Source organism: Meleagris gallopavo, chromosome 10 (assembly GCF_905368555.1).
Source record: "Meleagris gallopavo chromosome 10, MGAL_WU_HG_1.1, whole genome shotgun sequence".
NCBI lineage: Eukaryota > Metazoa > Chordata > Aves > Galliformes > Phasianidae > Meleagris > Meleagris gallopavo.
Genome location: NC_139413.1, coordinates 453,598 through 468,117, shown reverse-complemented (window position 1 = coordinate 468,117; position 14,520 = coordinate 453,598). Strand labels below are relative to the sequence as shown.

The following is a 14,520-nucleotide window of genomic DNA, read 5'->3' as shown; positions in this document are numbered from 1 at the left end:
TTCGAAAGCAAAAAATAAAGACATTTTGGTTTAATAAACCAAAGTGTGCCTAAGAAAGTGTATTTCTTTTGGAAAAAAAAGAAAAAAAAAAAAAAAGGCTAGAGATTACAGAAATGATGGTAGCTCCGTATCATCTCCTTTCCATTTCTCCCAGCCCCTCCAGAAACTCAGATTACACTACCTGACTGGCATGTGCAGTGATCCATTCTTCGTCAATGGAATCCAGTTTTGAAGGACTGGTGTTGCCTTCCTTCTGATCTTCCTTTGGAGGTGTTCGAGCAGCTCGAATTATGTAGTCTCTTTGCGGAGAACACTTGCAAAAACAACAATGGGAGCCAATAATTTCAGGCTAATACCAAGTCCAGAAACATACATATTACGTAACACAGTACCTGTAAGTGCCACTTTACAACATTTAGGGCTAAACTGTATAACAACCTGCTACAAAACTACTTCCTGCGTGAATTTTTCCTGTCTTTGCCTTAAAAAACTGGTTTAGCGTTAAGTGTTATCATTAAAATTTTTCTTTTCCCTGTGTCCAGTCTTTCAAAACATTTTTTTAGAAAACCTGAGTACTCAGCTGATGCTGCAAACGCTTTATGGACCATTCTCCTGCAATACAGAAGCCCCATGGAATGGCAATAGACAACACAGATTTTGGAAGTCAATGGGGTTTTCTCCAGCTAATATAAGAGTACAGAACGGGCTTAGCAATCCTTCCCCACATGCTTACCTGCCCTATTAACAACCCAGTGACATAAGGCTTAAACTTTACGCTGAGGTCTGAAAGGTACTGCCCAACAGTTTCCTCAACAAAATACGTTCTGCCCATTGCTGCAAGTCCAAGACCAGGTATTTCAGTTTCAGCCTACAAAACAAATCACGTACAAAGTCAAATCAATTATACACTGGTAACTATATTGGTTACATGAAAACGAGTATCAGAAAAAAAAAAAATCCTGAGCAAGTTAATTTTTATTTGTCAAGAAAATTATTTTACGATTTACAACTGTTTTTCAATGAAAAATGTAACTCCGCAGGCTAGAAAAAAGTACACACTAGCCTTACTTGAAAGACTACTTTAGAATACCCACTTTAAGTGCCCATCGCTGAAATGACACAGCAAGTCAATCAAATAAGCATTAGGAAAATCACACTTCCGAGCAACGACCTTCTGCCACACCACTCTGCGCCCCAGCTCACGGCACGCCGTTCCTCCTGCGTTCAGAGCCCTTCGAGAAGAACTTGCTTTGTTGCCCAGTCGCACGTAACCGCACCGCTCAGTTACCAGCCCGCGGCACAGCTGGAGCTCGGCACCACAACGAGGACAGCCGCCATCCCCTCACCTCACCGCTGCCGGCGCTCGCCTCGCTTCAGCCGGCCCCGTACCGCCTCTGCGCTGCTCGCTGCTCTGCTGCTGCACCTCAGCGCCTCGGGCCGCCGCCGGTCCCGCAGCCTGAGGTACGCGGCCAACATCCGCCGCACTGCAGCCGCCGCCACCTCAGCCTCTCCTCAGCGCCGCACTTCGATGACGCTCAAGAGCGGGAAAAAAGCGCGCGGCGGGACAGCCCGCCGCCATGTTTTGTGTGGCCGAGGCCTCAGCACCTTGCCCGCACTCCCGAACGCTTCGGGAAAGGGAGCGACTGCGCGGCAGGTCACCCCGCAACGCGCCCGAGCCTCCTAGCTCCATAGCAGCCACTCTCACTCGTCCAGCAACAGCCGTCGCCTCACCCAACGTGGCGGAACGAGCTGCTCTACCGGAAGCGAAAGTGCTTGTCAGCGCTCCTCCCGCCCCATGGAAAACTACGTTTCCCATGGTTCCGCGGGGCCCGGCCCGTCAGCCGCGCGGTCGGGAGCGCTGCGCCTGCGCCCTGAGCGCGTCGCGACCGGTGGCGCACTGCACTGCGCCCAAGATGGCGGCCGTGCTGCAGCAGGTCTTGGAGCGGGCCGAGCTCGCCAAGCTGTCCAAGCCGGTGCAGGGGAAGCTGGAGCGTTTTCTGGCTGATCAGCAGAGCGAAATCGATGGGCTGCGAGCCAGGCATGAGCGCTTCAAGGTGGACAGCGGTGAGTCTAGGGGCAGGGAGGGCGGGAGGCGTGCGGCAGTGGGGCCGAGGCGCCGTGAGGGGCTGGGGCTCGTCCTGCTGCCCGGTGGGGCCTCTGTTCTCTGAGCCGGGGCCTGGGCCGGGTCAGGGCCTGAGGGGTAGCGGCGGCGACGTGCTCTCCGACGGGAATGTTGGGACAGGAGGATGTAGCGCTCGGTGTCTGCCGCGGCCTGCGAGGTGCCTGGGTCCCGGGCTTGCGGGTCTCAGCCGGGTTCTGCCGGGGTCTCGTGCTGCAGGGACTGCATGCTGCGAGGGAGCGACGCCTTGTCGCGTTTCTGTGAAGCTACAAACCGCTTTAAAACTGCTTTCAGAATGGACCTAAGGAAAAACTCTTTGTCAGGCTTGTAACGAGCCCTGGGTCTGCTTTGATCCTTTCCGTGGAGGAGTGATAATTGTTTATTCACTCAATCCTCAAATAGTTTTCCTTCTTGATTCCCTGTTAGAGATCATAATATTTCCAGATAAAACACACCAAATAGAAACTATATCTTTCTATTGGTTTGGAGATTACTTAGTCACAGAAGACTTGATGGCTGTAGAGAACTGTAGCAGAAGTGCAAACAGAGGGGAGGAATAAGAGCACTGGGCAGTGCTGGGGAAGTGGGCCAAGTTGTTGGGGGCTGCAAGCTGCTGCCTCCCCATCAGCCTCTGTATTTTTCATGGTAGAAGTCTTACTGTAGAACGTGAATAAATACTGTAAGCTGAGGTAACTACACACCGTAGCGGATTATTCTCTTTCATGTCCATGCTTCTCTCACATAACTGGAGGGCAGTATTACTTGGAGCTATAAACTACGCTCTGAAGCATAAAATATGCAAAAATCACTTGGTGCTGCCCCAGAACTCCACAGTGCCTGATAACAAGACAAACGCTGGTTTTACAACATATCTTGTAGTTAAGCGCTGTAACGTGCTGTTTCAGATGATAAATCAAAATGTCTAATTGTTTTTTGAGTGCACTGGGAAGTGCAGCGTAGAGCTGCACAGAGTTAGTTTTAAGAATTATTGAACATTATCCAAATAAAATCTCGCAATACATGTCTTTTATTCTGTATATGTAGAATTAGTCTACGCATACAAGAAATTTTAAGATGACATTAGTGAGCCAAGGCTGTATGGTTGTGCTGCTGTAACACTAGCTAAATCAAAAACATTCAAGTATAACAGTTACGTACACTTTATTTGTTGATTGATTTTGTAAGTGTATCCTTTTCCCATATTAATGAAGTGTTTAAAACAATGTTAATTCAATATGAAAATTAAACTTTTTGGCTTCAAAAGGACATTTTAATTCAAAATCTACTATAGTATTATTATTTTAATATATCTTATGATTAAATACTGTTTTAAACTAATGTCTGATAGTATGCATCCTCTATAAGGAGAAGAAAGAAGAAAAGTGGATTTGAAGTAGAACTGAGGTAATGTTGTTAATTTTGCAGAACAACAATATTTTGAAGTAGAAAAGCGTCTGGCTCAAAGTCAGGAGAGACTTGTAAATGAGACACAAGAATGTCAAACTCTCCGTGAGGAGCTTAAAAAACTTCGTGAGTATTACTGCTTATTCATAAGACTTGGCAAAATTGGCAGTTTTTAGTCCAATGTTGTGTTGAAATGTCTTAAGTTTTCAGTAGGAGTTGAAATCCTTAAAATACATTTATTATTTCTGCAAATAGAGACTTTGCTTTTAGTGAAATTTTCTGTTTTAATGGGAAAAAAACTGTAATAGCTCTAGAGTGGTTTACATTTCATTCTTCACTATAAATGCCTCTGGCCCTATGATAGTTTTGGTTTGTCACAATACTGTCTCCCCAGTCCATTTACTGGATTTTTATTACAGATGCCTCACAACTATTTGTTTTTATATAACAGATGAACAGCTGAAGTTGTTGAATGAGAAAAATAAAGAGCTTGAAGCTGCTCAGGATCGTAATGCAGCCATTCAGGTACTGGAAGAACTAGACACAATAAACAGAAAGAGTTGAGTCTGATCCTGCGAAGAACACATACAGTCCAACTTGAAATTTGGTTCAGTACCAGCACATGTATCAATGTACATATTTACATGTCTTTGTGGACATGAGCAAGATAACTGCATATCTCTTTTTTTTTTTTTTTTTTTTAAGAAGTTAGTGTTCTAGCAAACTGAGTTATAGGTGAACATAAGCCAGAGCAGATCCTTTTATTTGAATTTGAATATATTGTCTCACCCCATCTGAAACCTACCTGTTCCAAAGTGACTTTAAAGTGAACCTCAGAAATCAAGGGTGTGTTCTATGTTACTCCTTATCAAACATTGAGCTGCAAATTAGAGATCTGTTTTTCCTCCATCCTTTCTCCTACTCTGGTACAGTTTTCCTTGCATTATGCTCATAAGTCATAAGGAATTGCAGGATGAGTCATGTTGGATGGCTGATCCAACAGAACACTAATTGTGGAGTGGGAAAGTAAAGTATTGTTATACTAATTCTTCAACCATGAAAGAGCTATCTGATTGTTTCCTCGCAGAGCTGTACTTCAGCTTTGCTGAAGTAGTTCGTAGCGCTTCCTCAGAAGACAAAGGCAATGCTTTGACTTGTAAATTATGCAAGGGTATTGAGTTTGTGTTTCATTTTTATTTTTCTTTTGTGTGTGTTCATTCTTTGATTACTGTTATCTTTTGTTTAAACAAATAAAACTGTTTCAGTGAGCTCCTTAGCTAACAAAGCTGTCCTGCAAAGCACATTATATTTGCATATAGTTCTGAACAGTTCTTTTTATTGTTTCTTTTGTATTTCTGCTGGCCATTTTATTGATTTCATCTGCTTTATGTACAAAAATTTTCATTCTAGTCTTCATTTGCATACAGCTATAACCAGGAATCCTGTGGCAGTCTGGATCTCTATATCCCAGTTAAAAGGCAAAGGCACGGATTCTACCTATGCTGCTCTTGGAAGTTGTGTGATGCTTCTTTCTCTGCTTTGCTATCTGATATTAGACATTTTGTATTTAAGGACAAAAGGCATGTTGGACATGAATATCAGAATGATTTATGAGAAAAAAAATAGAAATCTGTTATTTATTATGCACTAGAAGAAAAATATGTTAACTTGCACTTGTTTGAGTTGTTCCCAGTGTGACAGAAACAGTGGACTCAGCCATAGTTTCATGTTATGTAGTTTAGACTGATTCAGTTGTCTGTCGTGGAAGCCTCTTATCCCAGTTTTTGTTCGCTAACACTGGAGGGGATAGCATTTAACACACTTCTCTGTGATGATAAATATAAATAGTGACTAACCTGTCATAAAAAGCTGATGACATTTCTTTATTACTTTTTTGAAATCTTTTCAGAGCCATTTAAGTAGAGAAAAAGAAGAACTGGAAGCTGAAAAGAGAGATTTGGTCCGAACAAGTGAAAGACGATCTCAGGAAGTTGAGCATTTAAATGGTATAACCAAGAATATATTAACAGATTGGCTCACATGATTATGCTAAGTGGAAGACTTACTTGAACAGTTTTGCAAGTATGGAATATCCAGTTAATATAGGCAGTTCCAAAAAATGGATTGGAAAACTAGACAAAAGGAAGCAAAGCAGAAAGTTTCATGGTAATTGGGAAAAAAAAATGACTTGCAACAGTTTGATAACAGATGTACAGTGTATGATTTTATATCTACAAAATCAAACTATGTCATTTTACAATATACAATTATACGTTATGTCATTTGTCCTCATTCTTTAAAACTTATTTGAATTTGGGCAGTAATGAAAACTGATAGTGCTACAATTAATTCTGCAATTAGCATTTTTCAAATATTGGTTTCACTTTCCACAGAGGATGTTAAACGCTTAAATGAAAAGCTTACAGAAGCAAACACAGAAAAAGTGAAACTTCAGCTGAAGTTGGATGAACTTCAAACATCAGATGTTACTGTGAAAGTGAGTGATTTTCCCGTGCATAATGCGTGTTAAGGCTTAAACTACCAGTGAGTGGTTGTTTACAAGTAATGTAGTCACTTTGTCATTGTTGACGTTAAAAGTAGGTCAAGTCTATTCCTGCTACTTATGACTAATGACTTTGTTATAAAATTGATGATTGGTGCTGGAGATGACAAGTGTGTTTATAGAAGACAAGGAGAGACATTAAGTTAAACAAACATGCCCAAGCTTCAGCCATGGCAGCTTTTCATTGATAAAAGTAGTGATTCCATATTCACAGAAGCAGGTAAAAAGGAGAGAAGCGATTGTTGGTGAATGTTTCTGTGCATTAAGAACTGAAAGAGAGGATAAAAGAAGAAAAGGGGGGGAAAATTTTGATGTCTTAATCTATTGCTTTGACTAGGGTAATGTGTAGTTAAATGTTCCAAACTATGATAAATGTTGAGGAAACTAATCTGTGTGTCAGGAGGTTCTTAGTAGTCTGAGACCTATAACTCAGTATTGCCAATACAACAATCTCCTTTGTGGTTATAGTAAATTGTTACAATTTACATTGTAAATTGTTACATCTTCTGAGTGTAGAACTTTGTTAACTTCTTTACTTTCTATGGAACCAGTACAATTGTGTTGTTCATTTCTCTTTTTAGTACCGTGAGAAAAGGTTGGAGCAAGAAAAGGAACTGCTGCAGAGTCAAAACACTTGGCTGAACTCTGAGTTGAAGGCCAAAACAGATGAACTTCTACATACTGCCAGGGAGAAAGGCAGTGAAATCTTAGAACTTAAATGTAATCTGGAGAACAAGAAAGAGGAGGTATTTTTAAATTGAGTGCTTTCGCCTTTCTTTTCTTTTTTCTTTTTTTCCAAATAATACTTCCTGATTAACTGAATTAAACGAAAACAAATACTTCAATAGCTATTAGAAAAAAAAGAAGTGTAATTTCTGCCAGCAGTAAAGAGATTTTTCATTTATCTTGTGAATTAGAAGGAGTATGTAGAGAATATAATTGTTGAAAATTAGAGTCACAGATTTTAATGGTAAACTAGAGATTCTGGCATCACTGATAACAAAAGGATATAGCAATATCATGCTATTAAAATGTAAAGGAATATAATTCTCAATTGTAAGGAGCAGAAGAATCTGCTTTAACTTTTGGTGGGAGGGAGAGCAAGGAATGATGTTTGTTTGTTTTCCTGGAAACAAAATACATGGCAAAATCATATTTTTTGAAAATATTCAGCTTTATTGAGTTTCTGTTTGGGTACTTAAGTAGTTTGAACTGTGTCCATTGGTCAGGTTTTCTGTACTGTTTTTCTCCTCTGAGGCTCATGGAGTTACATGAGCGCTTTGAGGATTGTCACTATTTCATTTAGCTGAATATAGAAGAACCCATCAGAATGTAAACTAATATGCTCTTTCTGGTATCTTTGTTTGATTTTAAGTAGAAGACAGTGAGATGGTATTTTCTAAAATAAGTTACTAATTTTTGTGAAATAATGACAAATTTATAGACAGTAATCTCATTTACTGTTTGACAGGTTTCCCGGATGGAAGAACAGGTAAACAGCTTAAAGCAGTCAAATGAAAATCTTCAGAAACATGTGGAAGACCTTTTGAATAAACTGAAGGAGGTAGGGCAACTTGAAGTACATGTATAACAGCATTACAGTTGATTCTATAAAATAAAAAATATGTGAAATTAATGGTGGATTGCTCCACACTCTGGCTCTTCTTTACTAGGCAAAAGAACAACAAGCTGGTATGGAGGAAAGATTCCACAATGAACTGAATGCCCACATCAAGTTATCTAATTTGTATAAGGTAAGTTAATAACTCAGCAGTACGTGTTATTAGCGTTACTTGAGGCTTAGGTTTAAGAATATTGCACACTGGTTGGTTGGTTTTCTCCCCCCACTGAGTGGTGGATGTGAGAAAGGCTACCTTACATTACAAAATATTGTAAAATGTCCTGTTTTAGGTAACATTTGTAATATTTAATTATTTGCATCATTTGGCAGTTTAATCAACTGGTTAAAACAGTAACTTTATGCTTACTGGTTTAGTACTTCATATTGTATCATATGAGTTGTGTTTTATAGTGTTGTATTGGCAGTTAAAGGTTCTTATGTAGAAGTTGACTATGGGGGTGTTTTACGTTTGGCTATTAGAAGTTTACTGCAGTGAACATCACAAGTGCCAGTGATCTGGTTCAGGCAGTGGATGTTACACAGTGTCAAGTAAGCAGCATCTAAGCAGGAATTTGTATTGATTGTTTTGGCAGCTCAGAGTGAAAAATATTCTTTAGTTTGTTAAGATAGCTGAAAGAGCCAGCTGACTGGTCCTCTGCTTATCTGTCAGTTTCACAGATTAAGTAATCCTGTTTTATGAGTTTTCATGCATTGATAGTTATAAACCTAGCATTAAGTGCAATAGAATGTTTGATTTGTACATGAATATTTTGTATGGTCAGATCATAGATGATGTTACCCCTGCTGAAGCATTGTACAGTCTTCCACTTCTGAGATCTTTAACTGAAAACAAAGCAACATTAACTGTTTGTATAATATTTATTTTAAATCTTAAATTCCTAAGGAGATCAAATTTGAATACTCAAAATTTCTTAAAACTGCTTCTTCTTTTCAATAAATAAAAAGCTAGCACTGCCTATAAAGAAGCTAAAGGGCACGCCAACATTAGTTAGCTTTGTCGTAGCATATCAGTGTCTGACACTTCTTACTTTTGGGTGGATGGTTTGCATCGATTGAGACTTAATCCATGTGGAACAGAGTGGTCCAGTTTAGGTGAATCTCCTACTATTTTACTCAAAATCTCTGTATTTATAGTTTTGATCTGTTTGAGCTTTGTTATGAAGATAGTTGCTCGTATTACATAATAAAAGATTACATGAAATGCTTTTATTTAGAGTGCTGCTGATGACTCGGAGGCAAAGAGCAATGAACTCACAGGTGCAGTAGAAGAGCTGCACAAGCTTCTAAAGGAAGCAGGTGAAGGTAAGCTTTGAATGAGAGATGAGAAGTGGAGGAACAGAACCTATCTGCTTCTTTATAACTAAGTTGACATGTTTTATAACTAAGTTGAGCATTTATGAATGGATAATCTTTAGGATTTGGGGATGGAGGAAATGCTACACTTTTGTAACAAACATTTTATGTGTCTATTTTAATTTCCTTGGAGGTCTGTGTGTGCGAGGGAATCTACAAATATACATGAAATTTTATTTTGAACTTTGAGGAGAGGAACTAATTTTGCAACTTTTCCACTTTATTTCTTGGTTTGGATTTCATTGATAAAAGGGCAATTCTCATTTTATCTCTCTTCTATGCAAAGGCGTTGGCAGCAGTTCTTGTTTCTGTCATTATACTGAGTATTCTTATAAGCATGAGCTTCTGCAAGCTGTATAAAGTAGAGTTTAAAGTTCGTATGCCAACTTAGATTGTTCTAAGCAGGGAAAAAAAAAAAAATGAAAATTGCCTGTCAATTTTAGCTAATAAAGCAACCCAGGAGCATTTGGCCGAGTTGGAAGAGGCAAAAACTGTAATGGAAAAAGAATTGAGAGAGAAGATAAGTAAGCTGGAAAAGGAGCTGGAGAATGCTAACGATCTACTGTCAGCAACAAAACGTAAAGGTAGGAGTAACATTAGGAACTAAAATACATAGAGCCTCAGACATTTTATTCTTACCAGTTTTCCATGAAATTAGTAATGCTGCATGTTTATAGGGAATGCAATAATTCATATGTAATGTGTGGGTAGGATTTTTTTTCCCCACTAGAGAAATACTTTTTTTTTCAAGTTCCTCTGTTAATCTGATATACCTTTTCATAGAAAATATAGAGGAAAATTTCTTTAGTGCTGAATCCATCCTGCTCTTAATGGTTTTATGGTGAGTATAGCAAGAATGATAGACTTACAACAAAGAAGTCTGTCCTTAAATTTCTATTTACTGCTAAATCTTGCTCAGTATAGTATTAATTGCTCTAGATTTTTGTTATTTTGTTTGTTTCTGGAAAGAAGAGCCTGTTTATTCAATACCTGTGGGAAGTTTGTGGAGGCAAGAGAACTGTCCAACAGGGAACAGAGGCATCAAGTACATTTGTTATCTCTGTAAGGAATGTCAACAAGTCCTCTGCAAAAGCTGTTCATAATTTCAAATTAAACTGGTTGAAGAGCTTGATGTGCAATAAAGAATATTAAATATAATATCAATCACTTGCAATGTATATCTAGAGAAAACTCTTCCACTAGTAACTTTAATAACTTAAAATATAATTATTTAGAATACATAGTTGTAAACTACAAAGGTATATGAGGTATATGAGTAATGGGTATTATTGCTCCTTTTTTTTGGCTAATTGGTGGTATTATGTCTTCAGGAGCCATATTGTCTGAGGAGGAACTGGCAGCAATGTCTCCCACTGCTGCAGCAGTAGCTAAAGTAGTAAAACCTGGAATGAAATTAACAGAGGTAAGTGAGAAGAAACTTGCCAAGGTTCAAGGCCCTTGAAAAGCCAGCAGAGATAGACTAGTAATGGAGGGGTACAGATTTTCATTCACTGGCTGAGAACTAGTGTGATTCCCGACTAAAATAAACAAAATCTTGTGTTTCAGGCGGGCTTGACTAGCTATAATATTGACATAGTTTATGCAAAATACATTTTAGATTCAACTTAGTATATTAAGACATACAGAAGTTTTAGTTCAGTTTTGGTTGTTTTTTTTTTTTTATTCCTGAAGGTAATTTTGATTTTTTGTGTGTGTGCACATAGCTTATTTTCTTTATTTTTGACAGGACATTTTTTTTATTGATGCATATTTGCATAATTTAGGTATTTTTTCTGCTGTGGGGTTGGCTCATACTTGAAGGAAAAAATGAACGTAATGATACATGAAGTGTAGATTTTTTTTCCATCTGTCTATGGAAGTTCTTTTTTTCTGTTTTGGGTTTTCTGTTCAGCCATACAATTATATTCCATGCTTGCTATTTTCCATTGTGATACTACATTTTATATTTCTATTATCTTAAGTTTGCTTAAGGTTTGTCACTTCTACGTGGAATTCTTTTATTGCATACAGTTGCACTTAACAGTTTGCATTTCTGAACTGCTCTGCCATGGTGTGAGTTATAAGAACTTTTTTTTCTTTTTAAGTCAGTCTGGTTCCTTTGAAATAATTTGTTTACCACCATATAAACCTACACTGCTCTAAGATACAAATTGTGTAATTACCTGTGGTTCTTTGATACATCTGGACAGATTTGTGTGTAAAAATGAATAAATAAAAATCTTGTGTTGCAGCTCTACAATGCATATGTAGAAACTCAGGATCAGTTGCTTTTGGAAAAGCTGGAGAATAAGAGAATCAATAAATATTTGGATGAAATAGTGCAGGAGGTTGAAGCCAAAGCACCAATTCTGAAACGTCAGCGTGAGGAATTTGAGCGTTCCCAAAAAGCCGTTGCTAGTCTATCTGCAAAGCTTGAACAAGCTATGAAGGTTAGTATTAAAAGAGAAAAGCACAAAAAATATGAAAAAAAAGAAGATTTTGACTTCTTTAATTCCAAAGACTGCTAAAATATGTATAAATAGGGTCTTTTGTTCAGCTGTTCCTGTGGGGGAAATGCCCATTGAACTTTAGCCTGAGATTTATTGGGCTATGCATTGTGTTTTACAGAAACAACATTTTTATTACTTTGAACGCTAAGGTGTGATTATTGTGGTGGAAAAAGAATATAGATGTCAGTGTTTCTATTAATATACACTCTAATAGAGATTTATATGTCGTGGCTTCTGATTCCTAAGTACATGAGGTTTAACCTTTTAACTTGAAATAAAGCTTGAGAGTTGCACACTTTAATTGAAAAAGTAGAACTGTTGATTAGTCTTGAAGTAAGCAAGAAGATTAGTAAAAATTGAGAGCTATTACGCATATTTAATTCACAGTGCATACCTCAGTAATTGGCATCATCTTTCTCTCAAAAAAAAAAAAAAAAAAAAAAATTCTTGAATGAATTACTATGTATTTTTTAACTACAGGAAATCCAGAGATTGCAGGAGGATGCTGATAAAGCCAATAAGCAGACCTCTATGCTTGAAAGAGAAAACCAGAGACTGGAAATACAAGTGAAAGACCTTTCACAACAGGTAGAACAAATGTTGCGGTAGTTTTTAAAATGTGCTGTTTATAGTTTTTATACAGTTAATATAGTGCTGTTTTTCTGAAGTCTACTTGAAAGTTGTGTTCAGCTATACTTGTTCTTGGGCTGTCACACGAACTATTAATAGCATTTTCCTGAGATAATATGGTATTTACATTTCTGCTTACAAAAGTGGATTAAATTTATGGGTAGAGGAGAAGCATCTTTAGAGTAGTACTGTTCAACATCTGTCTGGAAAACGAAAATATAGTTTTTTGTTGGTTTTTTTTTTTTTTTTTTTTTTTTTTACTGGAAAGCCCAGTGATAGGTTCCAGGAATTGAACACCAGAAATATCTACTTCTGAATTTGATGTGTTTTTTTTTTTCTGCCAATCTGTCTTTTTAATAATGCAATTACCTCGCAAGGATATGTTTATTGTAACAATTCATGTTTTGTAGAAAAAGAAAACACTTGAAATTATTTTGTAATATTGTTTTTTTCTGAATGAACTTTTAATGCTATGTGCAGGTCTTATGCTAGAATGTTCTCTTTCAGATTCGTGTGCTATTAATGGAACTTGAAGAAGCTAGAGGCAATCACGTGATTCGTGATGAAGAAGTGAGCTCTGCTGACATCAGTAGCTCTTCCGAAGTAATATCTCAACATCTAGTGTCTTACAGAAATATTGAAGAACTTCAGCAGCAGAACCAGCGTCTCCTGGTGGCTCTTAGGGAGCTGGGAGAGGCTAGAGAAAAAGAGGAGCAAGAAACAACATCATCCAAGTAAATAATCTGTTCTTTCTAGTGAAGTGTTTATACTGTGTAGTAATAGGGATTTACCTGCGAACTGTTCACTTTTTTTGTTCTTACTGATTATGTGTATATAAGTTAATATATGCTCATGAGCAACTCCATAATTTTGGTTTAACCTAGGCGAGGGAGCTCAGCACCACACAGCTCTTTGCTCATTGTACCCGCTCCCAGTGGGATAAGGGAGAGAACTGAAATGGAAAAAAAAAAAGTGGAACTTAAGAGTTGAGATTAAAAACTGTTTACTAAGACAGAAAAGGAAGTGGATAAAAGGTTAATAGGATAATTATATAAACACACACACACGCACACACACATACAAACACAAAACAAGTGGTGCGCAAGCAGTTGCTGCCCACCCTTGCCAACTCCTCACTGTTTTCCAGTTCTTGGTTTTTTTGCATGATGCCATATGGGATGGAATATCCCTTTGACCAGGTTAGGGCAGCTGTCCTGGTTCTGTCCCCTCCCAGCATGTGTTCCCCCAGCCCCTCACTGGTGGGGCAGTGAAAGAAGCTGAACAGCAGAACGTCTTTGGCTCTGTACAGCACTGCTCAGCAACAACTGAAACATTGGTATGTTATCAACATTCTTTTTCTCGTGAAGCCAAAACACAGCATCATACCGGACACAGTGAAGGAAAAGTCTATACTGTGTCTGCTGAAACCAGGACAGTAATATGTGAGGGTAGATGCCATATAGCTGTATAGCTTTATGTCTCATCATTCCCCTTCAACATTGTTTATTTGACTAATCAAAATAATTTTTCTACAAACATTCTTCCTAAACTTTTTTTTTCAATTCATAGATATGCAGGTCTGAGAATACAAAGTGAAATGACAGCCTATTATAAAATAGGAGTAGTCTGTGTGAAAATCTTTTAAACCTGTGACATTCAAGAAAAATGATTGTCAGTCTTCTACTAAATGCGATTCCATATGTAGCTATTATTCAAAGAAGATGATTATTTTCATTTGTGCTGAGGAAAAAAAATGTGTATGGGCTATAAAGCCCACAAATAATGTAATTCTATATTAAACATTCTCAGCATGATTTTCTGTTAATGCTACTGTTCAAAGTTACTCACATGAACAGAATTACCTCTGTTCTGCCTTTCATGAAAGGGGAGGCCCACTTTCTTTCAGTCATCTACAAAAATCAAGATCTTATGCCATTCTTCCCATATGTTTTCTGAAATATCTCAGTGATGCTTAGCTTTCAAAGGTAATATGTGTACTCTGGAAGACTTGTCACAAAATCTGAGAAGTGTTTGACCTTGGTAAGCCTTGCTGTTATATTACTAAAAACAACTGGTCTTGGTTTCAGAATTTCTGAGCTTCAGAGTCAACTCGATGAAGCTCTCAATGAGCTAGAAAAACTACGTGAATCACGTCATCATCAGTTGCAGCTTGTTGAGTCTATCGTTCGTCAGCGTGACATGTTTCGCATATTGTTGGCACAGACCACAGGAGCTATCATTCCTTTGCAAGGTAAGTTCCATGCTTCTGTGCCAATTGTGATGAGCTTCCAGTGATGAT

The 14,520-nt window shown here is 38.1% G+C and overlaps 2 protein-coding genes across 8 annotated transcripts in view; one reads left to right on the top strand and one right to left on the bottom strand.

Annotated features, from left to right (window-relative positions):
- Nucleotides 1-1,741, bottom strand: part of ODR4 (odr-4 GPCR localization factor homolog) — a 77,161-nt gene extending 75,420 nt beyond the window's left edge. The window contains exons 1-3 of one of the 5 annotated variants that reach the window (XM_085232075.1): nt 1,347-1,741; nt 734-868; nt 182-313 (exon numbers count right to left, since the gene is read on the bottom strand). In XM_085232075.1, coding sequence (XP_085088201.1) covers nt 182-313; nt 734-832 — 231 coding nt within the window. In that variant the 5' untranslated portion in view covers nt 833-868; nt 1,347-1,741. The remainder of the gene's footprint in view (nt 1-181; nt 314-733; nt 869-1,346) is intronic. The other 4 variants (XM_085232076.1, XM_085232077.1, XM_085232078.1 and 1 more) reach the window with 4 other exon arrangements.
- A 135-nt stretch (nt 1,742-1,876) lies between these two features.
- The window catches only part of TPR (translocated promoter region, nuclear basket protein), a 45,153-nt gene continuing 32,509 nt past the window's right edge, over nt 1,877-14,520 (top strand). For all 3 annotated transcript variants that reach the window (XM_010715532.4, XM_010715531.4, XM_010715529.4), the window contains exons 1-15: nt 1,877-2,064; nt 3,545-3,649; nt 3,975-4,048; nt 5,433-5,529; nt 5,917-6,020; nt 6,668-6,832; nt 7,558-7,650; nt 7,760-7,840; nt 8,943-9,030; nt 9,525-9,665; nt 10,413-10,504; nt 11,334-11,531; nt 12,072-12,179; nt 12,729-12,955; nt 14,309-14,472. In XM_010715532.4, coding sequence (XP_010713834.2) covers nt 1,914-2,064; nt 3,545-3,649; nt 3,975-4,048; nt 5,433-5,529; nt 5,917-6,020; nt 6,668-6,832; nt 7,558-7,650; nt 7,760-7,840; nt 8,943-9,030; nt 9,525-9,665; nt 10,413-10,504; nt 11,334-11,531; nt 12,072-12,179; nt 12,729-12,955; nt 14,309-14,472 — 1,888 coding nt within the window. In that variant the 5' untranslated portion in view covers nt 1,877-1,913. The remainder of the gene's footprint in view (nt 2,065-3,544; nt 3,650-3,974; nt 4,049-5,432; nt 5,530-5,916; nt 6,021-6,667; nt 6,833-7,557; nt 7,651-7,759; nt 7,841-8,942; nt 9,031-9,524; nt 9,666-10,412; nt 10,505-11,333; nt 11,532-12,071; nt 12,180-12,728; nt 12,956-14,308; nt 14,473-14,520) is intronic.